The sequence below is a fragment of the Mauremys reevesii genome, linkage group 8 (assembly GCF_016161935.1).
Source record: "Mauremys reevesii isolate NIE-2019 linkage group 8, ASM1616193v1, whole genome shotgun sequence".
Taxonomy (NCBI): Eukaryota; Metazoa; Chordata; order Testudines; family Geoemydidae; genus Mauremys; species Mauremys reevesii.
This window is the reverse complement of record NC_052630.1, coordinates 17,552,561-17,580,401: the sequence shown is the minus strand read 5'-3', so window position 1 is coordinate 17,580,401 and position 27,841 is coordinate 17,552,561. Positions and strand designations below refer to the sequence as shown.

Sequence of the window (27,841 nt, the reverse complement as noted above, 5' to 3'; positions counted from 1 at the left end):
GTAATGTTTATGGACTAAACTTTTTGGCGTTTGGGAAAAAACAAACCTATTTTGAAACAGCTGAGATATCAAACTTTAAATATCATCTTCTGCTTCAGACCTTGTACATTTTTTTTCCTTGTTCTCAGAGCTACTGAAGGAATATTTAACACGGCAGTCTTCAACAAAAGAACACAGCAATTACATCTGGAGAAGACCTGGTAGGCTGAAATCCTGGCCCCTTTGAAGTCAATGGCAAAACTCCACTGAATCCAGTGTACCCAGGATTTTACCCATAGTCTGTTCCCCCAATCCCTCAGCCAATGCAGGACAACTCTTGACAGTTTATTTAAATTATTATACTGTGACATTATCCAGGGGAACTGGAGATGAGACACAGTCTTTCATCCAGATTGTCAGGTCAAATTCAGCCAAGTTTATATGAATTGAGTTTAGTTATCCTTATGCAGTTCTCTTAGGATGGGCATCGATCTCACAAAAATCCATCACCATAAAATGGTAGTTATAACAATGCCTTGGTCATCTCAGCAAAGAGGCCAAACACTGAATATGGCACAGACACTGAACTATTCTCTTGTCCCTAGGGTTAGTACCTATAATTCAGGGTTAAGGCACATGGGGTAGAGTGCAGGGGAAACCAACACTGCTACTGCTGAGGCTGCACCTCTTCTGTGGATAGACAATATCAGTCTCCAGGTCCATCAATCTGATACCTTTCCTGGGCACAGCAAACATTTCTGAAAAAATATATTATGAAATAGGAAATGCAAGATGCTTCACAGAATAAGAGAATCTTAAGAGCCAATTCTTGAACTTGGGTGGAAAATGAGCATCTGCAAAAATTCACATGCATCTATTCCAGCAACAATGTACATATGCAAAGAGTTGTGCAAATCCTCAGCTTGGACCTGCAGAATTCAGTTTGCACAACCATGTGAGTGAAGTTTTTTGCAGTGTGGAGGGTGCAATGCACATTTTTCCAGTGTACCCATTACACTGAAGGGCAGTGGATGCATGTGCATTTTTGTGGGTGTGCCAGGTTTGAAATTTTGTCCCTAGCAGAAAGAACATTGAGTGTCAAATTTAGACTTACTGTAAATGGGTGAAATTCCGTTGATTTCAGTGGGGGTCTCACTCCCTCACACCACATATGAATATCAGGTTCCTGCGTATGTACAATTGTGTGCTTAATTTTCACACACATTTATTTAGATTATACATGCAAACTGGATATTTATGAATGCAAATGGCCAGTGTGACAAGTAAATGAGCATTTATGTTTACAAATACCCAATTGTGTGTGCAATCACAGTAACTGTACAAGTACATTTGAAAATCAAGCCCTGAGCCTATATCACATACAAAGGAGGATGCTGTTTACATGGAGCAAAGAGGATAGGGTATCTATACTGGGTTCAAGGGAGATATAAGCCAGATGACATCCCAAAAGTATGTCAGGAATTTGTCATTCTGAATCCCATCATGAGTGCCTAGGCACAATGGGATTTTCACTTGGAGGTTCCTTTGCTGTGCATCCAGTAGTTGCTTAGGTCTTTCACTCTAAAGCATTTCTTGGCTTGTTCTAGTGGGTTTGATTTCTAAGCACAACATTCTTTTAATGTAGTTTCTGTTGTGTGAATTATACAGTGTATGCGGGCGAGCTCTGTGTACCATTGTCCCACAGGTAACTCTGAAAGAAAATTTCAAACGCCAGAGATGAAAGGGATGTTCTTCTGTCTCCCATAAATACTGCAGCTTCTACTTGTGGCTCTGCTCTCTGTGCATTTGAAAGGCAGGAACATCTACGATCCGCTTTCTTATCTTTTCTTTTTAGAACATGTAACGCAGGGAAGCCCAAATATATTAGTGTCTTATCAGTTTTCACTTGCCTTTTGTGTTTTCATGTGGATCATAGCTTCAGGTGACTCCCAGGGAACAGATGTTTTATTGAAAGCCTGACCCTGAGCATGTGCTGCTGGTACCAGCTTTTTTCTCCCATCTTCCCTCAGCCCCATGATTTACTCCCCCAGCTCTTCAGAAGTGACATCAAGAAGCAATGGTGAGGGCGGCTAAAACTAACTGCAGTAAAATGATGGGAAGCTGTAAGGAAGTGGTTTTATGTGAGAGACTCAAAAGATAGTTTCAAGCTGGGCCATTCTCAGCTTCTAGCACCTCACCAAGACACAGGACTATCCTGCCTCCTGTCAATCCAGAGCCCTGCAGTACACATCTTGGCAGTGGGGCTAGTGTACAGGAGGTATGTATGGACTTTCAAATCAAGACCAACAGGTGCAGTTATAACATGTGTATGCGCCTGCTGTGCTGCAAAGCACCACTTTTGTGCATGCAAAGTGGGCAATTAGGCATGCAAACAAGCACTTAGGCAAAGATCCATTGTGTATGTGCAAATGCTCATTTGCACAGACAAATGCAGAGTTTTACCAGCACCACAGATATGAGGGCATTTTTACAGATGCTCCTACTGTGATCTACTCTGCAGATTTGACCCAGAGACTATGTCTACACTGCAATTAGACACCCATGGCTGGACCACGCCAGTTGACTTCGTCCCACAGGGCCACACGGTCAAATTAATACCTGGGGTAACAAGACAGTTATACCAGAGATTGATTTGTCCTGAGATGTTCAGAATAGGACAGTTATTTTTCATGTATGCATCAGACTTTTCAGCACGTATCTGAACAGAACTTCTCAACCTGCTGAGCTCTGTACTCTTCAGTACTGAATCTATATCTTTACTAAGCCCAGGTTCTTCCACAGAGTAAGTCAGTCTTTTCTCCCTCCTCCAGAAAAACTGCCACAGCTTTACTGTTACTTCTCAGACATCTCTCATGTCACAGCTGGACAGCATCTGACTCCAGTATCACCAGTGAAATCAAATGGATACATGTCTTGAGCACTGTAATATCATATACAATATCAATATCAATATCAATAACCTCACACTAAAATGGCTCTAAATCCTTTATTTTTCCCTCTTGTCTAAGCATACAGGGCCCAATTCTTAAATCTGGCACACCGTGCTTGGCAAAGGATTCAATGTGGCTGCATAACACCTTTTCTGTTCCCAGAACTTAGGGGCTACCAGAGCATTTGAACTCCTCTAACTTAAGCCAGCTAATAACAGCCTCTGTGGGTGCACCCATAACACACACAGTACATTGATGAGCTGTTTCTATGCTCTCCCCACCCACAACCTGAGATTCTCAGATCCCTGCCAGAATGACACAAAAAGGCTGAGGATCTGGCCCCCAAATCTTGCTGCCCAGTACGGTATTCCTTACTCAGGCAACCCTTTCATTAACTTTAGTACCCAACGCATGTTATACACATATGTAAATGGAGACACATATAAACTTACAAAACTCTCATGCTGTAGACATGAAGAAGAAAAATCGAAGGGCTTCCTGGAAACCCAGCAGCCTTACTGCTCCTTTTACATTTGGTTCACCGAACTCATGCAAGTTTAAAATCCTAGTAAATGCTGACAGTGTGATTGGCCTTCCCACCCACTCCCTGCTCCTTTCTCTCCAGAACAGAGGGGCTCACCTGCAAGCAAGCCCCATCTGAGTTATGTGAAGCCAGACCAAGGCGGTTCTGTTGAAATTATAAAACACTATACTTTTAAATAGATGCTGAATTATTTAGTGCCTTTGCACTGTCCAAATGCTGTGTTCTTTTGGTAGATGATGACTTGGTTTATCTCCCAACTCTTTGTTATGACAGTCAGTAAATGGAGAGATATTGCACTCCTCAATAATTTATAAATAATAACCCGCATTAAGTATCATGCTCAACCACTGAGTTTGGGTTACAAATCAGGCAGTGAGAGAGATGAAGACCTTTAGCTTACTTCCTGGAGGAAATGCTTGGCTCTGGATTTCTCTCAGGTGCTTAGACTGGAAGGCTTCATGGCCATTTGCTTCTTTATCACCTGGAACACAACAACCGTTTCCAAACATGGATCCATGAGCTATTGGATCAGCTCTCAGTTTTCCAATGGGCACCTCAAGATAATAAAATAATAGTAATATTTATAATTTAGAGCGTGTCTACATAGAGAAGCTATTGTGAAATAAGCCAGGCTGTGAAAGAGTGCAATAGCTATTCCACAATAACTCTCCATGTGGACACTTTTAATCCACAGTTTATGTGGCTTAGGTTAGCCCACTCTTAGTGCAGAATGAGAGTATCCACAAGGGGCGCTAGTGTGGAATAGCTATTCCAGGCTATCTTCCTGCATAGACAAGCCCTTAGAAGGCACATATTTAAGGCAGCATGGATGGTCTAAAGAAGGGGTCCCAGAGCTGGAGTTCAAGCCTTTAGAAGTCTGGCGTTCTAATCCTGATTCTATCACTGTGCAGCCTTGGACCAGTCACATCAACCCTGTGTGTCAGTTTCCCCATCTGTATGAAGGGGCGTTAGCATTTTCCTACTTCCCAGTGGTGTTGTAGGGACACCTTCATTAATGCTGGTCCAATATTTTGAATCTGCAAAGAACTATATAAGCGCTATGGTTTGTTTATTATTGGCATCATTGTTAGTCTTACTTTTGCCTCCTGGAAACACTCTACAAACTTTAATGAATTAACCCTCACAACACATGGCAGGGAAAGGAGGTAAATACTGTATTCAGATGAGAGAGAATTCAAAGTATTTGTTTGTTGTAAACTTTGACAATGCATTGAAGCTAACATTTTCCAGCCTGGGCCTTAAAGCTGGCCTCCTAAATCCATATGCACTAAATATAAGTGGTGTGATTATGAGCTCTGCTGAGCACCCGCACATCCAGTTCAAGTCAATAGGGAACGACTGGTACTCAGCACCTTTGAAAACCAGGCCACTTTTATTTTAAAGTGTAACTATAGACTTAGAAGGATTCTCTTTAGTCACCCAGGTTGGACAATTTTAGCCTATGTCAATAACATTTTTTAATGGTCAGTCTAGATTATGTAGCATCATTGCTGCTTTAAAATGCTCCATTCATTTAAAAATTAGTTAAATCTTTTAATCTCCTTTGGCATATTGCTTTTTCCCCCCTATAAAATAGAATATAATTTTGTAAGTGCTCTCACACAATATATAGTTCTAAATTTGCTTTACAGAACAAAACTAAAATCTTTGCTTTGCTGAAGGAACAAATTTGTATCTAACACTGTCCAGGTGAAGTAACCCATAAGCCCCAGCTATTGCCATGAAAGGAGAAATCCACTTCCTTGCTTTCCAATGTAGTTAGCTGGAAATGGCTAGTGAAGGTGCGTGACTGAAATAAATTCGTTTCACTTTATATCAGTGTGGTAGAATATTTCCTTTTTGACTCAGTGCATTTCTGTACGGCACTCATTGTATCTCTGTGCTATTTGCTCTGAATGCCCAAATGAAGCCTATGGCAAAATGTACTCAGTATCCCCAGACTGATTAAGCTGAAACAACAGGTGGCATGAAAAGAAAGTCCCATTTTCCCTTGTGTAGCTAACTGTTAAGTTGGTTTTATTAGGAATGAGCTTACATTATTACATTCCCACGACTTGCAATGCTGCATTTTAGGGTCTGCCAGGCTTTCCAGCATAAATCTTCATTTTCAGGCTTAGCAGATCATCGCACCATGATGGTTGCCCTAGAAAAGAGGGATGATAGTTGTTATTATTTGAGAGATGTCCATTGAGGGGTAAATTCTCTACCCAAGTCCTGCCTGAGGGCTTGGCTACACTTACAAATTGCAGCGCTGGTGGAGGCTTTCCAGCGCTGCAACAACACCCCGTCCACACTTGCAGGGCACAACCAGTGCTGCAACTCCCTGGTTGCAGCGCTGGCTGAAAACCCATCCCGGCAGGGGTATAAGGAGTGCAGCGCTGGTGATCCAGCGCTGCTCAGCAGGTGTGGACACTCACCAGCGCTTTAATTGTCCTCCAGGGAATAAGGAGGTATCCCAGAATTCCTGTTCAGCCACTCTGCTCATCAGTTTGCACTCTACTGCTCTTGCCTCAGGTGACCCGCCCTTTAAATGCCCCGGGAATTTTAAAAATCTCCTTCCTGTTTGCTGCAGCCAGGTGTGGAGTGCAATCAGTTAATCAGTTACAGGTGACCATGCCTCCACGCGGCAAACGAGCCCCAGCATGGAGCACTGGTGAATTGCAGGACCTCATCAGTGTTTGGGGTGAGGAATCAGTTCAGGCACAGCTGCGCTCCGGCCGTAGGAATGACGATATCTTTGAGCAGATATCAAGGGCCATGCTGGATCGGGGCCATGATCGGGACGCACTACAATGCAGGGTGAAAGTTAAAGAGCTGCGGAGTGCCTATTACAAAGCCCGAGAGGGGAATCGACGATCCGGAGCTGCTCCCACGACCTGCCGTTTTTACAGGGAGATGGACGAGATACTTGGGGGTGACCCCACTGCCAATCCCAGGATAACGATAGACACTTCTGAGCAGGCTGGGGGACAGGAGGAGGAGGCGGAGGAGGCGGCGGGGGGGGGAGAGGAAACCGCGAGTGAAGCTCCTGGGATGGGGGAAGACACGGCAGAGTCCCTGGAGGCATGCAGCCAGGAGCTCTTCTCAAGCCAGGAGGAAAGTACCCAATCGCAGCAGCCAGCAGTTGCAGAAGGACAAGCAGAGGAGCGGGTTACCGGTAAGCGGCTTTTATTTTCTGGGTGGAAATGTTTCTGGAGAGGAAGGGGGGTTATGGCTGCATGCATGCCAGCCTCTAGATGTGGAATAGCCCGTTGATGTGGTCTATCACGTCGCGGTAATCTGCTTCAGTTATCTCAGCAAAAGCTTCATCCAGAGCGTGGGCAATATGCCTGCGCAGGTTTATAGGCAGAGCCACTGTGTCCCTTGTCCCAGTGACGGTGACGCGTCCGCGCCACTCTGCTGCCAGTGGTGGGGGGACCATTTCTGAACACAGGCACGCCGCATAGGGTCCCGGGCGGAATCCACATTGCTCTAAAAGAGCCCCCCGCTGTTCCCTAGTGACTCGCAGTAGGGAAACATCTTCCAGGATTAAGTCCTGTGAAAAATGTTGGGAGACTCTTTAGTGAAGAGATAGGGAGATAAGATCACCCCTGCATCTGCATCTTCACTCAACCCCTCTAGCACTCCAGATTACCCAAAGCAACCAGCTCCCCTCTATCACTCAAGCCCCACTTCTCCCTATATAAGTAAGCACCTCTCACTCACCATTTCGTGGCTTCTGTTGTGTTATGCGTGTGGGGAAAAGAATGCTAAAGTGAGAACTCCCTCAGTGTAACAATTCATGTCTGGAGATAGTGGATACAATGCTGCCCGCGTTAAATGTTGTCATTTCTGTGTTTCTACAGTGACCTTGACTACTGGACTGCCCAGATGTTCAACATCACAGAGGCTTCAAAATTTGAGAAAAAATCCCCGAAAGAGCAAAGAGGACATGCTGAAAACTGTTCTTCATCACTCTGCTACAGAGAGAAAAGAATTGAAAGAATGGAGAGAGAAGGAAAGCATGATCCGCCAGAGACATTGGCGTAGAAACGCTGTGGCAAAGAGGAAAAGCACAAACCAGCTGCTAGAGATCCTGTCGCGCCAAGCGGACTCTCTCCAGGCTATCGTAGCCATGCAGGCAGAGCAGTCCCGTGCTGCCCCACAGCCCCCCCCCCGTCCCAAAGCTTTTTGCCTTGTGCTCCAATGTCAGCTCAAACCGCCTTTCCCCAGCATCCAGGTTCTTACCACCACCAGCTGCCTCCAACACCTGTACGTTCCCCAACCAGCCCTGATACCTACCACCCTTACCCTCTGCATTCAACCCCCATCACCATGCAGTATATGCACCCTGAAGTGCAGGATTCATTAAACAGCAATCCAGACAGGACATATGCAAACTTGTGACTGTACAGTTCACCAACCCACACCCCTGCCCTCTTGTGTTCATGAAATGTTGTGTGTCTGTCTGTCTGTCTGTCAAGGAAGTTTTTTTCTTTTCAATAAAACAATTCTTGGCTTTGAAAACAGTCTTTATTATAGCAGATAGTGAAAGATACCTTAGCCCAGTAAAGAAAGAGGCACTGCAAATCATATTATTATTATGGATAATAGAATAACAGTGTAAGCAGTGCAATTCACTCCCATGCAAGGCAGCAAACATTACTGTTGGCTTTCAGCCTCAAATTCTTCCCTCAAGGCATCCCTAATCCTTGTAGCCCTGTGCTGGGCCTCTCTATTAGCCCTGCTCTCTGGCTGTGCATATTCAGCCTCCAGGACTTGAACCTCGGTGGTCCATGCCTCACTGAATGTTTCACCCTTCCCTTCACAAATATTATGGAGGGTACAGCAAGCGCATATAACCGCGGGGATGCTGCTTTCCCCCAAGTCTAGCTTCCCATACAAACATCTCCAGCGTGCTTTTAAACGCCCAAAAGCACACTCCACAGTCATTCTGCACCGGCTCAGCCTGTAGTTGAACCGGTCCTTGCTCCTGTCAAGCTTCCCTGTATAGGGTTTCATGAGCCAAGGCAGTAACAGGTACGCGGGGTCTCCAAGGATCACAGTGGGCATTTCGACATCCCCTACTGTGATCTTCCTGTCTGGGAAAAAAGTCCCTGCCTGCATCTTCCTGAACAGGCCACTGTTCCGAAAGATGCGTGCATCATGCACCTTTCCAGGCCAGCCTGTGTAAATGTCAATGAAACGCCCGCGGTGATCCACAAGCGCCTGGAGAACCATAGAGAAATACCCCTTACGATTAACGTACTCTGATGCCAGGTGGGGGGGGGGGCAGAATAGGAATATGCGTCCCATCTATCGCCCCTCCACAGTTAGGGAAACCCATTTGTGCAAAGCCATCCACAATGTCCTGCACGCTCCCCAGAGTCACGGTCTTTCTTAGCAGGATGCGATTAATTGCCTTGCAAACTTGCATCAAAACGATTCCCACGGTCGACTTTCCCACACCAAACTGGTTCCCGACCGACCGGTAGCTGTCTGGAGTTGCCAGCTTCCAGATTGCAATAGCCACCCGCTTTTCCACCGTCAGGGCAGCTCTCAATCTTGTGTCCTTGCGCCGCAGAGTGGGGGCGAGCTCAGCACACAGTCCCATGAAAGTGGCTTTTCTCATACGAAAGTTCTGCAGCCACTGCTCGTCATCCCAGACTTCCATGACGATGTGATCCCACCACTCAGTGCTTGTTTCCCGAGCCCAAAAGCGGCGTTCAACGGTGCTGAGCATTTCCGTGAATGCCACAAGCACTTTGGTGTCACACGCGGCAGGAGAATCGATATCGATATCATCGTCAGACTCCTCACTGTCACTTTGGAGCTGAAGGAATAGCTCGACTGCCAAACGTGTTGTGCTGGCGACACTCATCAGCACAGTCCTCAGCACCTCGGGCTCCATTTGCCACAGAAATCACGATTCACACAGAGAGTAAAACAGAAAGACACTCACAATGGCGCCAAACGCTGATGGAAAGAGTGAATGCTGGGATGTGAAGCGATGCACCACGGGGCGCTGGCAAACAGGAAGCGGAATGACCCGCACACTTCCTTCCCCTTCCCACAATACTCAGCGCCAAAATGGGACGAGGTGCTCTGTGGGATAGCTGCCCACAATGCACCTCTCAATACAGCGCTGGAAAGTGCTGCAAGTGTGGCCACACTGCAGCGCTGGTAGCTGTCAGTGTGGCCACACTCCAGCGCTGGCCCTACACAGCTGCATGACCAGCGCTGTAACTCCCAGCGCTGCAACTTGTAAGTGTAGCCAAGCCCTGAGTAGCTGTCCTGGACACTGGTGACTTCCTTTGGCACAGGGAGGCAGAAATGCTCTTCTGAGGGCTGTGGAGCAGCAATGGATCCAGTCTATGTTGCTAATCTCACCCCAGGCTGGAGTAGCCTCCAGTCTTTGTGCTCCTGCTCCATGGGAAAAGTATCTGACTGCATACTTGTGTGGCCCTCGTCACTGTAGCAGCTGAGGAAGTAGCTGCGGGATTCACAGGCTCTGCCCCTCCCCTGCCCTTTGCATACTCTCATGTTGCACCGTCATGTGCAGGAGTCAGGGGCGGCTCTAGAAATTAGGCTGCCCCAGGCAGCGCGGAGCGCTGCGCCGCCCTTCCTCGGTCCCGCGGCGGGTCCCCTCTTCCCGCGGCTCCGGTTGAGCTCCCGCGGCAGGTCCACCGGAGCCGCGGGAACAGCGAACCTCCCGCGGGCACGGCTGCGGACGGTTCGCGGGTCCGGCGGCTCCGCTTGAGCTGCCGCAGTCATGCCTGCGGGAGGTCCAGCCGAGCCGCGGCTCCGGTGGACGAGTCATGCCTGCGGCAGGTCCACCGGCCCAGCCTGCCGCCCCCTAGATTTGGCCGCCCTAAGCACCAGCTTGGTTTGCTGGTGCCTAGAGCCGCCCCTGGCAGGAGTGCATGCTGATCTAAGCTCTGGTCCCTTGTGTGGGATCCCAAAATCTTGCCTCCTCCTGCTGTGCACTCGAACTTCACTGGATCTGGACTTTCTGCACCTGTACCTCCAGTGCACTCATAAAATGCTGACCTGTAATTCAGGCTGAGTAAGGCCAAGTTACACCCCCCCATCTGTATGAATATGTGGTGGTTTACTACATTACATGCAGGATTTGCAAGGGCAGTGGATGTGCTCTGCCTGGTATTTTGGGACCCTGGTTTGAAAATTTGGCCCATCAATTTTTTCAATTACACTAGTTTGAAATGTACATTTTTGCAGGTGAGAGCAAAGGCTGGAGGAAAGGGAAAAGAGAATATTTTCAAAACGAGATGAAACAATGGATCTACGCAGTATGCAAAAAAGAATGGAGATGAGTGGTGCTATGGGACTATCCTAAATTTCAGGTGATGCCATACCCCTCATTCTACATTCAGATCACCACAGCACCATACTGCCAGAGTCAGATTCCCTTATTCAGCCAGACCAGTCCAATGAAAACAGTTTCAGTATGAAGGGGTTGGGATGGGAGTTTTATTACTTTACCCCAGAAAAGTCAGCTTAGATTCATCATCTAATTTTCAAGTACGTAATTTATACCCAGCAATTCCTCTAAGGATACACATTGAGTAAACATCATAGCCCTGATTAGAACTAGGACCATTAATGGTCCCAAACCTTTGCTATAGGCATTAATTTACTACTCCTAACCCATACTCAGGTTGGCATAAGGCTAAGGAAAAGACTGGTAATTTCCTGTTAACCCTAGGAACTCAGTGCCTTTGTATTTTAAGCCCAACACCAGAACCATTTTATTTCTATGCTTAGTCTTAAAACCATTATTTTAATCTGAAGCTGAGCTATTTGGGCCAACAACTGTGTATATTATGATCTCATTCACTGAGACCAATGGTAAGTCTAGTTGATTGAATATTGGATTAGTAGTTTGGCACCACTAAATTGGTACCTGTGATCTACTAATCCCAGCTCTGTCATTAACTGGCTTTGTGACGTTGGGAAACCATTTACCTATTTGCACCTCAGTTTCTCTGTCCTTTACATGGGGATAATGATTCTTGTTTTCACATTTACGGGCCAAAAATAATGTATTCTAGGGCTGACACAAAAGTTTCAACAGAAAATTTTCATTGACAGAAAATTAGATTTTCAACTAAACAAAAATTTTCAAGGAAAATATTTAATTTCCTACAAATGGAAACAAAATATTTTTCATCAGAAAACTGAACATTTTTTTTCCATCAAAATCTTCTGAAACTGAAGATTTTTGGGCAAAACCCATTTAAAGTTTCCAGATTTTTTTTAATTAAAAATAGAAATTTTCCATGGCAAAAGAAACTCGAATCAGCTTTAATATATGCATTCATTTATTAACTGAAACCTTTAATTAATTAGAGTTTAGTTTTGTCCGATGGGTTTTGCCATGCCTGACAACATACATAGTCACCACCACATCCCAGGGCTGGTCAGTTCTCTCAGACAGTTGCTGAATCTACAGATTCCAAAACGTCCTCCCTGACAGCGTCAAATGAACTGTAGGTGGAGTAGCTCAGCTAAGCTTGGTAACACTCTAGAGCTTCTCCTGGGCCATATTCTGGCCTCACTAACGTCACTGTTCATCCAAACCTGGAATTCAGGCTAGAAACTTCATGAAAATCAGCCCAGTCATGATACTTTCAGCTTGGCCAGAAATAGAATATGCACTGGCCTATATACAGTTTTTATATCAATGTAACTATTATGGTTAGGGGTGTGATTTTTTTAACTGAAATACACAACCCCTACTGAGGATGCAGTTATACCAATACAGAGGTGCCTTATTCCAGTATAGCTTATTCCTCTTCCTATACAGGAATAAGTTATACAAGCATAAGTATATTTATATTGGTTTAACTGCATCCATCCTAAGGGGGTTGTACCCATACTGTACTGGTATGGTTAAAGGGGTATGCCTTGTGCGTGCATACAAGGCTTATCCTTTCTTGTATGTGTTCACTTTCAGTCAGGGATGAAACCAGGAAGCACAAAGGCACCCAGGGAAAATGAAAACAAAAGAAAGTTAACTGGATGTTTTCAACCATCAGAAGAGTTCAGTTAGTGTTTCAGAGGCAGATTCAGGCTATTTTTGCTTTTCAAACCATTACTCCATCTCTCATTGGGTCTGCAGAACTACCTGGCATAAAGTATAAATGTCACGCAGGCTGGGGAGGTGTTCAGTACTTTTCGCTGTACACCAGCTTCCCTCGGGTATATCCTGACAGGTGTAACACAGAGAGGCAGCCATCCTCCCAAGCACACAGCCCCTGCATTATGCATCTCTGTGTTGCTAGGTTTGGTCTTGTAGGGTTTTTTTTCACCCCCTTCTCATCTCCCTATGATATCAAATGTACTTCTATTGATTTCCTCCCTGCATTTGTTTTTGTTATTCATTATTAATGAGATCATTTTTCCATCCTTCGTGCATGAAGGCAAATTTTGTGTAAAAATCAATTGAGTGAGCGCCGCCGATGGCTTGTTTGGTTTTCTTTGCTTTCATCTCCTGTGTGCAGTCCCCGGGAGACGGAGAGCAGGATATTAGGGAACAAGCACAGAATGGGAAAAAAAATCAATTGTTAGTGGTTCAGAAACCATGTAAAGGGACCTGTCTTGCCGAATCTCTTTCAGTGCCTCATATGCATGCACTTTATTGAGCTTTCCCCCTCCCAGTCCAGGTTGGACTGCTCCTTCCCCACTCCCTCGCCCACGGCAATCATTAAATGGGAACTCCTTTTCCCATAATGATCACAGCCAGAAATGGGGGTAGGGTTTTCTTTTAAAGGAATCGATTATTGCAGGATGATTCCACAGAACCACTGAACATGGGTAATACTTGACCCAGCCCAACCCCTCCAGGGTATGAAAGACCAAACGTATTGGAGCCCAATATTACAAAGTACTGAGTGCCTCAGGATTCATTGAGACTGATGGGAGTTAAGGGCACATTACATCTCATCTGAGCTATTCATAACCTTAAAGGATCTATCCCTTAAGGAGCAGCTTGTACCTTATGGGAAACTTTCCCAAAATATTGTATTTTTGTGTTTTTGGAAGATTTTGATGAATACACTATTAATGATGATTATTATTATTGGCAATTTAATTTCAGGAAGTTTTGCTCCAATTGAATTTGACTAATCCTTTAGAAAAGTCACTTGTTAGTTACTCTCACCTTGTTGTCTTGTCTCATAATAATAATTCGTGCTTCTAGAGCATTTTTAACCGCTAGGTCTCAGTACCCTAAGTACTAAGCTGGGTAAGGTCCCTCGGGATATTTTATTTGCTCCATAAAAAGCCCAACACACTTCTGGGTGGTGTAAAACTATACTGCCTTACAAGGAACTAGAGGGTCACTTCCTCATTCCTTATAAATGCCTAGCTCCAAGTGATGTCAAAGTGGGTTTCCTCAGCATAGGCCAAGAATATCAGACCTCTGCATTTGCTGCCACAGCTTGAACTCAGATCATGTCTGAGACAGTGTCCTGGAAGATATCACCAACTACAGACTCTCTTCCTGCCATAAATATTCACCCAGCTACTGTTGACAGCAAGATAAACCCTATATGCTAGTCACAGTGTAGATCTCATACAACATGGTACTCTGTTTAAAACACTGGGTGAAATTCCTGGCTCCACTGAAGTCAATGGAAGCTTTGCCATGGACTCTCCCGCCTGGAATTTCAGTGGAATTACACCAGAGGTGAATTTGGTCCAGAGAGCCACAGTGGGGACAGGGGAAAGGAGGAGGGTGCTAGAAGCCCAGTGTAGACTAGATTTAAATTAAAAATCCCAGTGTAGACTAGACTTAAATTTAAAAGATCAGGCTCTAGGAAGGTGTGAATGCCTTTTTGCTATATTGCTGTAGTAACTCGTGGTGGAGTACATTGTCATACAAGCATTCTCTCCTCATGATGCAGAAGATAATATAATTTCACTGCCATGGTGTAACAACATCACATTACCAATACTAAAGTGTAGCAGATCTGACTTGTTGCAGAGGTTCTCAAGTCTGAAAGTTGCCCTTGGCTCCTCTTCATAAGGGGCTTTTGACAGTTGCATCATGGAGTCCCAGTGTGGTCTTGGCTTTCATTACATGGCTACAGGGTGTGAAAAATTCAGTGTCACATCATCTCTACTTAATTCTCATTTGGTCTCCAAGGTTTAAAGAAATATAATCATCTCCTACTGCAAGTCCAAGTCTATTTAATGTAATACTTGATCTTAAAGCAGGACTATAGGAGATTACATATATTAAAAAAAAAAAAACCACCTAAGAACAACAACCTCTTAACCCCAGAAACATGGAAGCCACAAGGGACAAGAGTAGTTTGACTCACAGGCTCAGTTCAGCCCTGTGAAACATTAATGAACAAACCTAAGGCCCTGATATTGCAAGGACTTCTGCACATGAATAACTTTTTGCACTGCAACCCATGGAACTATTCACTTGCTCTGTGTGCCTAAGACTTTGCAGCATCAGAGGGTAACATTTTATTCACTTTAGTTGTAGTTTGCCAATTACCTTCTCTGCATCATTCTTGATTGTAATCTTGTTGCTCTGCCCAGATGGGCTAGCTCTTTAGAATTTGGAGTTTTGACATATTTTCTTTGCTGGTTCTTGAAAGTTCTTTCTCTGTAGGAAAACACAAATTTAAATAGGAAAAAAATATATGAAATAGCACAGATAATGACAGCTCATTGATAGTTCAAACTACTGAGAACAGATCTGGGTCTGGTCTTTTGGCTCTAGAGACCTGGGGTGAAATCTTGGCCCCATTGAAATTATTGGGAGTTTTGCCATTGACTTCAGTGGGAACATTTCACCTCTGGATTCAACCCTGATTCAGTCACACAGATGAAAAGAAATTAGGTTGGTCTCATGCCAGACTTCCCTTAAACACATTACAAGGATACAGTATTATACACAATTCACAGGAAGCTCAGAACTGAACTAGCTTGTGTTGATGGTGAGAAAGACTGCAGTTAATTGCCCCAGGAATATTAGGAGAGTGACAGTTCAGGATTGAGGCGGACAACAAAAATATGTTTCCCATTCCAGAAGTGGAATAAGAATGGGGTGCTGCAGGACAGAACTGCAACATATTAGTCAGAGCACTGAAGGAACTATTCCCATGACACTTGCCAGCATAGTGCCTGCGCTAGCAAATGCTATTGGTCCCTCACTTTAAATATGCCCTAAATCAATTCACAAACAATATCAAATAATCAGCACCAACAGCTAGAAGAGCAGTTCAGTATAAAACTTACTTCTCTGGATTTAATGAAGGAATTTGGAGCTTTGCAATGTCTCAAACAGATGTGTCTTGTATATTTCACATCTTTGGTGCAGAGAACAAACAACAGCCCAGCTGCTCATCCATTCAACCATGTTTAAAGAACAAGTAAAGTGAATATTGTAAGGTTCTGAGACAGACCATCATCTCACCATCTGGAGAAGTGATTGTCCACCACTGAGACTTTTATCTCACAGGTGAACCTGTTCATGGAGAATGTTAAGCAAGTTCACAGATAGAGTAAAACTGAGGTTTTAACTAGATTCCCCTTTTTAATATCTTGTGCTGACATGTCTGGGACTGGAGTGGGTGCATAGGGAGGGCACAACATAGCAGGGATGAAATAAAAAAAATTAGGCAACTCTCTGCATTTGGTGTATCAAGCTGTGTTCCAAGTAATCCTGCTCTCCACACTCCCATAGACAGATTTGATGATAAAAAAGCAAAGGGTTTCTAATGTGCCTCATTTTTAAGAAAAAACATAAAATGAAAAACGGGCACAAGTCCTACATCCTACATAAATCCTGTTTAGATTACACAACTAGGCCTGATCCTGCCATTATATTTCAATGAAAGTAGGACCACACCTTTATAACTAATGATTTATTAGGGAATAGGATAGTTTATAGGCTTTCACCTTGAGTTTACTAGTTTGAATCCAACCTAAATCAGTAGTGGCTGACAGGAATAATCATGAGATAATTGTTCGGCGTTCTATGTGAAATAAATTTGAGGGCTCAGTCTAGTTCCTAGCATTAGAGTTCATATCACACACATGCACCACAGACACAACTGACACTCCTTAAAAAAGAGGCACTGAACTGCCTTCACCCTTAGAGGTAGCCCATCAAGGTTTAGATTGAGGGATATAATGATGGGGAAGTTTCTACCAGTCTTACATTTGTTCTGCAAAAACAAGACTTCAGTTCCCAGGACTATCAGCCTGGATCCCTTCTCCAGCACTAGAGAGTCCAAAAAATAAAAGAATCCCATTAAATGATATATTAATCCCTGTCGTGCCATTTGAATTATATTCCCAATATCATAAAAACAGATCTTTAAATCCAGCACCTGCAATCTACAGGGTCATGTAAGCAATTTCTCACTACAGGTGGAAAAAAAATCACATTGCTCCACTGATTGGACTCCAATTTTGTTGGAGTGCCAAGCCTGGATCATTATTATTATATAGTTAAGTATGTAAATGTTTTTGAACAAACAGGACCTTAAATAATTTGCAACCAGAGATAATGGATACCATGATTCACGTGTGATGCATTGCAATGAAAGCAGTGGAGTTATACCAGGGAGGAATTTGGCCCAATATGTCCACATCACGAAACCATCATATGACCTGGCACAATTCAACACAATTAATAATAAAATAATGATGACTAACTGTCTATTCTCTGAAACCCAAGGGCCAAATTTAGACCTGGCATAAGCAGATACAGATTTAACTTTAAAAGAGCTATATTTGCTTATACCAGGTCTGAAAATGACCCCAATAGTGCAATAGAAAAAGTGCTGTGGGTCACACTCAAAGTGCATTAACAGAGCAATGTGGAATAACTATACACAGAACCTTTGTACATTGGCCTGAGTTTCCTTTCAGCTACAGCTGGTTTACACATCTGTAACACTACTGGCTTCAGTGGAGTTACTTGATGGTGTGTATACATGTGTGTGTGGGGGGGGGGGAATCAAAATCAAGCCCAGTACACCTCACTCTAACTAGTGCTATTAGTGTGTTGCATCCATCAAGGCAAAAGCCACCCTACGGTATTGTTTTGTGGCAGTTTTATATTCTTGTGGTGCTACATTTTGTTTACATCAAGAAAAAACTATTCACCTTTTCTCCCTCTTTCCTAAGCAACAAAAACAGACCCTGATCCTATTCCCACTGACGTCAAAGGGCATTTTGCCACTGGCTTCAGTGTGATCACCATAAGGCCCACATATTGTAGTCTGTAATCAGAGCTCTAAGTGACTAATACAAAATTGCGACAAAAATGCACGGTCCAGGAGAAAAACCAAGTATGCAAGCCCAGACTCTTTTTCCACCCTTTACCATAATGAGGATGAAAATAAAAATATTTTACTCTCCCATGTAAAAAATTCCTTTCCTTAGGTGAATGGGCTCATGTAATCACAAAATATTCTTCATCTGGTAACTGGGCTTTAGCAAGGCACACCCTAGAACTAGAGCTGCCTGGAGAACAACATTTCCATTTTCGGACAACTTTTGACATTTAGAATTTGTCTTTGTTCCTCACTTGAATGAAGACCACACCTTTTGACCATTTTCACGAAATGGAATTGTGGCAGAAACATCGATTTTTCTGATGGAAAATATCAGGTTTTTTATTCAAGTCTCTTTCTCTCTCTTTCTGTGACCAGAGAGTTCATCCTGGACTTCACAAACCTTCCCATCAAAAACTTTGTCAAGTGTTCCCACAATGTTTCAACATCAATGAATAGGATATTTTGACAAAAAAGTGTTGTTGGAAATGTTCTATGTCCTGTTTAGAACTAAGGGGGGATTTAAGATGGATGTCAAAAGGAACTTAAGAACCAGGGATGTCACAATCTAAGATCAGGGGAAAAATCCTGGACCTACTGAGTTTTGCCATTGACTTCAATGAGGCCAAGAAATCACACCTGCATTGGTAGTTTTCAGATGATACATTTCTGTTGGGATCAAATACACTGACTAATTGGTAAGGTAGGTCTGCCTAACCTAGCAGCTTCAGAGTCTGACGCTCACACATACACCGATATTTCCTTTTGGATAAGAGGGTACGTCTACACTACGGGACTATTCCGAATTTGCATAAACCGGTTTTGTAAAACAGATTTTATAAAATGTTGAGATCCCAGTGCCTGATGGGGCAAAAATCAGGTTCTGGGTACAGCCTCACCCTCCCTCCCTCCTGACAGCAGCATGGACCCTGCTCATGACAGTGATGAGGACGTGGACACAGAATTATGAGATCCTGATGGTAATGGGGCAGATTCTATCCATTGAAACAAGCACTGACTGGTGGGACGCATTGTGTTGCAGGTGTGGGGGGATTCCCCCTCACAGTAGAGAAGCGAGGCGATAGCCCCCTGTGGAAGCTTGCAACACCAGACAGCTACCGGGTCGTCGGAATCAATTTGGAGTTGGAAAATCTACTGTGGGGGCTGCTGTGTGCAAGTAAGCAAAGCAATCACTAAGCTGCTGGCTCGAGAAGGTTGTGACTGGCGGTGTGCAGGCCATAGTGGATGGCTTTGCTGCAATGGGATTCCCTAACTGTGGGGCGATAGATGGAACCCATATCCCTATCTTTTTCAATGGTGCTGCAAGCACTGGTGGATCGGATGGCCAGGGAGGTTCATGATGCTTCGCGTATTCAGAAGCTACTCTGTTGTTACGCAAGGGACTTACTTCCCAGACCAGAAAATAACAGTTGGGGATGTTGAAATGCCTGTCGTTATCCTGGGGACCCAGCCTACCCTTGATGCCATGGCTCATGAAGCCATACACAGGCAGCCTGGACAGTGGTCAGGATCTGTTCAATTACAGGCTGAGCAAGTGCAGAATGGTGGTGGAATGTGCATTTGGCAGACCTCAGCCAAACCAATGTCCCCTATGTTATTGCTGCTTGCTGTATTCTCCACAATCTCTGTGAGAGTAAGGGGAGACCTTTATGGCGGGGTGGGAGGCTGGCCAGACACCAGGAGATTAGAAGAGCACACCAGGGCTTCATCAATGGCCAGGGTACAGTGTGACTGCTGTGTTTGTTGATGAACACCCAACCCCTTGATTGACTCAGTCCCTGTAAGCACTCCCCTCCCCCCTCAGTACAGCTTACTTATGCAAATAAAGTCACTCTCATTTAAAAGCATTAATTCTTTATTTTTCATTATAAAAGAGGGAGAGAAGTAAGGTGTGCTTTGGGAGGAGGAAAGGAGGGATGGAGAAGGCCATTAAAAAAATTCGCATCCTTCTGGTTGGGCTGTCCACGGGGTGGAGAGGCTAAGGAACATGGTGAGGGGAGGTGTGTATATAGGGCTGCAGCGGCACTCTGTGATCCTGCTGTTGATCACGCAGCAGCCCCAGAGTTGCATCCCGCCACCGCATCTTTTCCTGCCGCCACCGCTTTTTTCCTGCCCTCTCTTCCTGCCGCCTCCTCTCATCTCGGTTGTCCCTCCTTCCCATCCCTCCTGTCCTCACGTTCACTGGCCTCTTTCCTGTAATTTGAAACCACGTCCTTCCACTCATTCAGATGAGCTCTTTCATTGCGTGTAACTTCCATAATATCTGAGAACATCTCATCTCGCGTCTTCTTTTCCTCCGCCTTATCTGTGCTAGCCTTTGGGATGGAGGAGAGATAAATATTTAGAAAGATACATTTTACAGAACAATGGTTATAGTCGCATTTTCATCTTAATAGTGACTGCTTGCATCTCTGGGGTTACAGATCTCACAGACACAGGTCCAGGCATCAGGATTCAGCTTGCATGCGGCCATGGTAAGCCACTGTCTCAGTGATTTACATGGCTAATACTACGCTAGCTCCCTGCTAATCAACAACCTTCCCCCCCCCCCCACTGCTTGTAAAGATCATCGGCATTTCATGCTGAGGATAACAGAACAAGATAAATGTCCCTGGAGGATTTCCTCTCAATCCCCGGACATGTTAACAAACTTTTCTAAAAACTACTACTGTCTGAATGCATCCCAAGTCCCTCAGGGCAAATCATCATTAAAAAAAGGCTTTTAAAAACTGTTCTTCTTCCTCTTCATCTTCCCCGTCTGCATAATCTCAGACATGGCAGAGATTACAACCCCCCCCTCGAAATCCACAGTCATGGTTTTCTGGTAGGCTTGTCTGACTCCTTAACTTTCACTCTGCACTGCCATGCTGGGGCTCTTTTGATTCTCAGGAGAGACTGCATTAAAAACTGCTGATGGAGCTGTGCGTGGTCACAATGAATTTCAAAAGTTCCGGGCTTTTCCTGTCTACCTGCCAGTGCATCCGAGTTGAGAGAATGCTGTCAGAGCGGTCAGTGGTGCACTGTAGAGAAAGCTACATGTGCTATCATCTTCTAAACAGATAGCATGAACTTTCCCAAGTCTCTCAGCTCTAAGAGGACAGAGTGTACCGCTTTCATAACGCCTGTAACAACCCTGGCTTCACATCATTTTCTGTCCTTCGTGCTAATAACTGTATTTTTTTTATTCATTCAATTACGAGGAAATCGGCACAAGACATTTATATTAGCGAGCTTAAAGCTCAGCTAATGGAGGAGCCTAATGACTAATTGATCAGCTCCCAAGCAGCACTACAGCGCAGAATGGCCTAGAGGAATGTATGCAATTAGTTGGGGTTTGGTAGCAATTGAGTGCATATAAACGTGAGCTAAGCCGTGAGTTATGAGGGGTGGACACCGAGTAGCTCTGCTAAGGAGGTGACACTCAAGCGGCCCTTTTGGTTTAGAGCGAGGGTGGGATGCACACTGGGGATGTGGGGACTAGTCGCTCAGGCCTGTAACCAGACCCCTTCCCAAGGCCGGTTCGCCACGAATCGTATCCAGGGGGGTTAATTACAGGGTACGGGTCTCCCCCAGGCGGCGGGAAACGAACGAGGAACATGCGCGCGGGTGTGAAAGAGGAGGGGGCCGTGGCCTGCTCCATGCCCCTCTTATGAACAACCCCGGAGCCTGGGAACCCAGCTCAGCTGCTTCCTCTTCTTCCCCCGAGGAAACAAGGGGCTTTACTCAGCTCCCACCGAAGTCCACGTCCACGCGAGTTTCGTGTCGATGCCAGGGGGAGCAGGAGCGGCCCGAACGGCTCCCCTGTCTGTTGTTTGCACGGACCCGCTTCTTCCCAGCCTGGCTTAAAACCCTGCGCAGACGTTTTCTGTTCGCCTCAGGCGGGCGGGCGGGCGCGGGTCCGGAAGGCCCTGGCCTCCCCGGCCCGTTCCCGCGCTCCAGTCTGCCCGGCGCGCGGGGGCAGCGCGAGCGCCCTGCAGGCGATGGCGCAGGCTCGGGCATTGGGCGCACACTGTTATAAGCAAACGTCGGGGCATTTGCAAACACACACACCTCCCGCCCCGCCTGCCCCCCAGAACATCGGCGCTCGTTCCTTTGGTGGTGGGGGTGAAAGATCCCTCCACGCCCTGCCCCGGCCGGCCCCCCGGCTCTGCAAACCTCCTGCGCAGCCCCCCGGGCGCCTTCTCAGCGGCCGGTTACGCATCAAAGGGAAAGATTTGCAAAGCAGCTAAAAACGCGGCGGTTGCCTCTAACTCCAGCGCGGGCCAGTGGGAGGCTACTACCGGCCTCCCCTCCGTTTGTCTCAGCGGACGGGGCAGCCCCCTTCTGGGCTTCCTGTGCCGTTAAGCGGGGAGGAGAAGCTGAAGCGCCAGCGCCTTTGCCTGGCTGCGGCTCGGGCCGGAGGGACTAGCGCATTTTCTCGCCTTCCTTTGCAGCGAGGCCGTTGGGCCGCAGGAGCGCGGGCTCCAGGGCCCAGCTCCGGGGAAAGAAAGTTTAACCGAATTCCGAGTTGTTGTTCATGAGCAGGGGGGCGCCCGGTTTGGGGAGCGCGGGCGACGTGGCCTGAGAGTGGGGCAAAGGCAGTACCCAGCGCTGGGCTTTCCCTAAAGCTCGCTAGCGTCCAGCTATCCCCGGCCAAGCCTGGCGCTCTGAATTTCGCTCCAAAGGGAGAGCGACACATTTACCAGAACCAACAAAACCTAGACACCCAAACTTCAGCTGCCTGTAAATAAACCACCGTAAACACGCACGCACAGAGATCACACTCATGCATCCTACCCAAAGAGATTATTCAGACTCCCCCATAGATTACACACCTCTTTCCTTTGGCCACTGCTGACAAACCAAAGGGCCCGGGCTCTGCAAAGTGCTATGTTTTAACTTTTAACCAGCAGCCTCTCCTTGTGAACGCTGTGCAAAACTGGGAACAGAGCAAAGTGACTTTCTTGCCCAAATATGCTAGCCCGAGTTGAGAGAGATTGCAACCAAAAGCAAGCTCCCTGCAAATCTACACTCTGCTCGTTCTACTGTTAGAGACAAGCGGATGGTTTGCTACCATTCCTCTGCTGAGAGATCTCCGAAGAGCTAGCCTTCTCTGCCCCCAAGGCCTTCAGGGCAACGTTAGTACGTTTGCTCCGAAAGGATTAAATCTTGCCTCAGACAGTTTGTGACTAAGAGCAGGGAGCCATTGGCAGCACTTTCCAAACCAGGCAGCTGATAAAATAATAAAACCCAGCAGACATTTTTATAAATAAAAGATGCGGTGCTAAAAGAGGGGTTTGGTTTTGTTTTTAAGACGGCATCTCTTCTGCAAGTGGGATCCGGGGAAAAACTTGGAGAAAGTTCCCTACGTCAAACAAAAGCATTTAGCAGCCGCAATGATCTGTCCAGTTCTGAAATCCAGAACGCCTTGCTGCTAAAGCCAGAAGGAAAGAAACAGCTTTTAAACTTAATTTCTCCGATGAGGGTTTAGGAAATGTTCTCAGTTCAGAGTTGTATCGAGAGGGGTAAAAATCATACAAGCTAGGAAAAGAGGAAAATAAGAAGCTGGTGCATTCCCCAATCACCTTTTAAATTGAAATGGTGTTTTCGTTTTTCTAGCATCTGGTTGGCGTATTTGTCAGATATTTATTGGACCAAAAATATTTGATCTGGCATAGAAATAGCGTCTAAATTGGTTCCAGGACAACTCTTTTGGCTAATTTATTACAGCGCATATTTTAACCCCACATTTAGAAAATAAGTTATCTATCTGAAACTCCAAAAATAACTTTTAAAAAAACCCAACCACCACCAACTACAGCTTTTTGTTTTTGTTGATCTTGATATCTTGGCTGTAAAACAAACAAACCCACAAATAAATGTAATAGGTGAAGTTAATAAGATTTTAAGGCTTGAGAAAAATATTAAAAATCTCTCTTACCTGGACTTTAACAAACCCAGCCATGCCCTTAGAGTATCTGCTGAAATCCTAGTGGACAGTAGTGAAAGGAGGCAGCCTGAATTGCTTTCTGCCCTTTTTATACTACGATAGCCAATTAATATTGCATCACCCTTATTTTAAATTTTCAAAACCCACAATATAGTGTAATGGCATAAGGACATTTATTATTAAAGGACATTTGATTGGGAAAAAAATCATTGGGGCTGATTAGGAAGAGAGAGAACTAGGAAACTCTGGGAGTCTTAGCATTCTAGTTTCTTAAGAGCCCTAAAATTAAAAGGATGGATTTGTAAGGTGCTTTCCCAAAGGTGGGGTGGGGTGAGGTGAGCTGGGGAGGGGGGTTGAAAGAGAGAGATTCCCTGATCTAAGGTTTGATGTTTGACACTCATTGAAATGCTACCGTGAAATATTCAGAAGATACTTGGGCTTCGATCATTAATTTTTAATCGTTAAGGTGCTTCTGGGATTCATAAATAAAAAGCCCTCTTTTTTCTTTTAAACAGCATTAGAAATGAACCTTTCAGAGAGAGTTGGTTGGGCGATTTTTTAAAGTTAGAATTTCATTCTCTAAAATGTTTCTGTAACTCTATCCGGGTGAGAAGAATGAATCCCCGTCCCTTCCAAAACTTAACCAAACTTTGGGGCATTTGTTTTGCAAAGGGCAATTGGTTTTATTCCCAATTTGAATTACTTGAATTACTCGCAGCCTAGAAACTAGCGAATAAACATAACGAGATCCACGCACAGTAGGAATCTATGGGAATCTGGTACTTTACATTTTATAGATGGAAATAATACATTTTCTGGCACAGAGAAATTATGACCACCTCGAAAAAAAATGCGGAGGTAAATCAATACATAGAAAAGTCAACAAACAAGGTGGTGAAACTTTACAGCTTGTAGAAACAGTCATAATAATACAAGATAAAGATAACAGGTTAACTGGGAAGGATGACTCCTAAAGCTTATTCATTACGATTTTAAAACCCCTTTCCATTCTCCAGGGGAAAAGCACTGTCTAAAGATTATTATTACTACTGCACATTTTATAATATTCTGTTCTGCTTCATCCGACCTACTTTCATCTCTGAAAAGAAAATTTTCCATTCGGGTTGAAAAATAAAGCATTTATTTCAGAAGTTAATCCAAGGGAAAACAACGTTTCAGAATTTATCCCGAGGAATGAATGAAAGAATGAATGAATGAATGACCAGACACAAGCACACAAACTATGAGATAACTAAAATATGAAACGTATGGGGATGGGAGGGAGAAAGCTCATTGCAACTATTGAACCAAGAATGTGTTACAAGAACCCTTACCAACTTGGTGTATTACAAAACTCAGATACAGTCTTTAATTAAAACGGGAAAAAAATCCTTGGATTTAAAAAAAAAGAATGAAAAAAAAATAACATCGAGTGGAGAAACTGTTGAAGCGATTGCAGACAAGTCAATGTTAATTCCGCCAAGTCTCTACATTGATAGAGTCCCGGTGCTGTGACTGCAAACCCAAGTGAGTGCACTGTACAAGTCTGTGGTGGGAATCTATGGATCTGAGAGACGTAGAACTGTGTTCAGACCAGTGCAAGAATACTACTTCTTTCCACAATTTAATCTCTTGTCAAAAAAGTCAACTAAATAAGATAACTTGATTTAGAAGTGAATTAAAAAATCTAGGCAATACACCTGGAATCTAGTTGGAGATAGTTGTGTGTGTGCGTTTGGGGGAAAAGAAAAATTCATACGAAGAGCAGCCAAAGTATTTCGCTGAGTAAAAATAGGTTGCTTTGCTTTTCTTTACCAAAGTTTTGGAGTATAAAACAATTGTTCAGGTATCTCAGGTTAAGATTGGTCCCTCTACCAGGCGTTCCGGTCCTAGAAGGCGATGAGATATAGACCTCTCACAAAAAGCTAAGTAGAATTTGACTTCCGGGTATAATCATGACATTCTGAAAATAGCCTTTTTATTTTTAAATATAATTCACAAATCTTAATAAATATTTATCCTCTGGTTTCACCTCAGGGGCATCTCCCCTCTCCATCCCCTTCCCCTTAAACTATCCTTTTATTATTTTTATTGCAATTGTGTAAGAAACAAGATAATTCTCCCAGTACCTCTCAGCTTCCAACTCTTCCAAAAGTGACAAGCGGCTTATGCTCTAGTGCACAACAGACACAACAGAAGTGAATCTCAGCCGAGGAGCAACCAGGAGAAACTTGTTTTTTTGTTTTGTTTTGTTTTTGTTTTCAAGAAGACGGGACAAGAAAAGGGGGAGGAGGGAAATAATCAGCGTGATGGGGAAGTTAATGGCTTTGTTGGTCGGTCGGTTTGAGTGCGAGTCCTCACGGAGATCCCTGCTCTTTATTTGAATAAAATATATAGAAGTCCAGGCTTAGAAGAGGCAGCTGCCCACCCCAGCCCCTGGCCGAGTCAATGCACGGCGGAGTACTTCATGCGTTTCTGTTTCTGTCTCTGGTTGCAGAACCAAACCCGCACCACGTTCTTTTTCAGGTCCAGTTTCTCCGCTATGGCTGCGATCTTCTCCGAGGAGGGTCTGGGCTGGATGGCAAAATAGGCTTCCAAGGAGCGCTTCTCCGGGGCGGCGATGGAGGTCCGCTTGCGCTTCCTCTCGCTGCCACTGAACAGGTCCGGCTTGGTGTTCTTCTCCCTGTAGGCAGCTTCAGCCTCCTCCAGCCAGGCTTGGAGCACGGGCTTCAGGGCGATCATGTTGTTGTGGGACAGGGTGAGGGACTCGAACCGGCAGATGGTGCTTTGGCTGAGCGAGCCCACGCCGGGGATCTTGAGGTTGGCCAGAGCCGCCCCTACATCCGCCTGGGTCACCCCCAGCTTGATCCGCCTCTGCTTGAACCGCTCGGCGAAAGCCTCCAGCTCCCTGGGATCCGACTCCACGTCGCCGATACAGGACATGCCGTTGTGAGCGGAGACCGGGTGCGGGTGGCCCATGCCCATGGCTTGGTGCAGGTGCCCCATGGCGCCCAGGTGGTGCGGGTGAATCTGAGCCGACATCACCGTGTGGTCGGGCGCCCCCATGCCGCTCACGGTCAGCGTTGGGGAGATGTGGTCCAGGAGGTCTCCATCCAACCCCGGGTGCACCGAGTGGTGGGGATGCGAGGTCAGGGCCGAAGGATGCGAGATGGGCGCGGTGGAGGAGGTAGACGTGCAGGGGACACTGCTCATGGTATGGTAGGTCGCGTCTGGCTTGAACGGATGGCTCTTGCCGTGGGAGACAATATCAACAGCCGCCAGAGCTTCAGCGCGGGCCAGCAGATTCTCATCAAAGCTTCCAAATATATTGCCCTGAAGCTGCAAGCAAGAATGCGCATATTGGAGTCAGTGGGGAATACTGTCAACTCAGGATTAAAAAACATTTCCAAGCACAGAGATTCCTCCTCAAAGCTCAGGTCATAAAAATTAATATGAAGGCAGCAGCTTTGCTTGAATAGACATGTGGATCAGAGACAAGAGTGTGTGTGTGTGAGAGAGAGAGAGAGAGAGAGAGAAGGGGGGAGAGGGAGAGAGAGAGGTTCAGAGATATGCGATTGTTCTGGCGACATGAAAAAAACATTAAGCAAGTGCCTGTCAAAAAATGTGCCTTAAAGCAGTAATTATGCTTAATCTACATACCTGCGGGGCTGGAAGGCAAACTCTGCGCATCGCCTCTGAACTGGAATGCAAGCTGGAGTACTTGGGCTCCTGCAGGGCAGGGTGCATAGTGAAAGGCTGCTTGGTGTTCATGGCCATCATCTTTGCACACCTTGCAGGTAGGCAGCCCCTGACATAGATTCAGGGTTGTCTCTCTGGCTTGCTTCTGTCAAAGTGAGCTATTTTCAATGACAGAGCTTCCCTCCCTACCCCCCACCTGCTTCTTCACTCATCTTACAAGCCGCCTGCCAAGAATGGGACCAGCACACTGTGCGCAGGCGTGCTGCACTGGAAGAATAAAGGGAAAGTAGCCCTAGGAGGCAAAGGCAGTTAGGAGCGAAGATGCCTCAGCCCCGACCCGGCCGTTGATTGAAGGGGAGCAGCAGGGTTCTTCGGAGCGCCGGGGTTGGTT

The 27,841-nt window shown here is 45.4% G+C and overlaps 1 protein-coding gene and 1 long non-coding RNA gene across 15 annotated transcripts in view; both read right to left on the bottom strand.

Moving 5' to 3' along the window:
• Window positions 1-22,778, bottom strand: part of LOC120369675 — a 43,060-nt gene extending 20,282 nt beyond the window's left edge. The window contains exons 1-6 of one of the 14 annotated variants that reach the window (XR_005583319.1): window positions 21,557-21,757; window positions 15,008-15,118; window positions 14,448-14,582; window positions 5,531-5,638; window positions 3,875-4,028; window positions 956-2,920 (exon numbers count right to left, since the gene is read on the bottom strand). This is a non-coding gene — a long non-coding RNA (uncharacterized LOC120369675). Of the gene's footprint in view, window positions 1-955; window positions 2,921-2,943; window positions 4,029-5,490; window positions 5,639-14,447; window positions 14,583-15,007; window positions 15,119-15,753; window positions 15,933-16,678; window positions 16,742-21,545; window positions 21,758-21,977; window positions 22,173-22,636 lie in introns of those variants that run through there. The other 13 variants (XR_005583321.1, XR_005583325.1, XR_005583322.1 and 10 more) reach the window with 13 other exon arrangements.
• A 3,418-nt stretch (window positions 22,779-26,196) lies between these two features.
• Window positions 26,197-27,547, bottom strand: POU4F3 (POU class 4 homeobox 3). Its single transcript, XM_039485811.1, has 2 exons — window positions 27,412-27,547; window positions 26,197-27,090 (listed from the first exon to the last, which is right to left on the bottom strand). The coding sequence occupies exons 1-2, from the start codon at window positions 27,529-27,531 to the stop codon at window positions 26,197-26,199; spliced, it is 1,014 nt and encodes a 337-aa protein (XP_039341745.1). The 5' UTR covers window positions 27,532-27,547.
• Window positions 27,548-27,841: the final 294 nt, after the last annotated feature.

Excerpts from the sequence above, each read along its gene's own strand:
- POU4F3 (XM_039485811.1), bottom strand. The coding sequence starts at position 27,531 with ATGATGGCCATGAACACCAAGCAGCCTTTCACTATGCACCCTGCCCTG. Across the intron at positions 27,091-27,411 it reads TTTGCCTTCCAGCCCCGCAG|CTTCAGGGCAATATATTTGG; the intron begins GTATGTAGATTA and ends TCTTGCTTGCAG.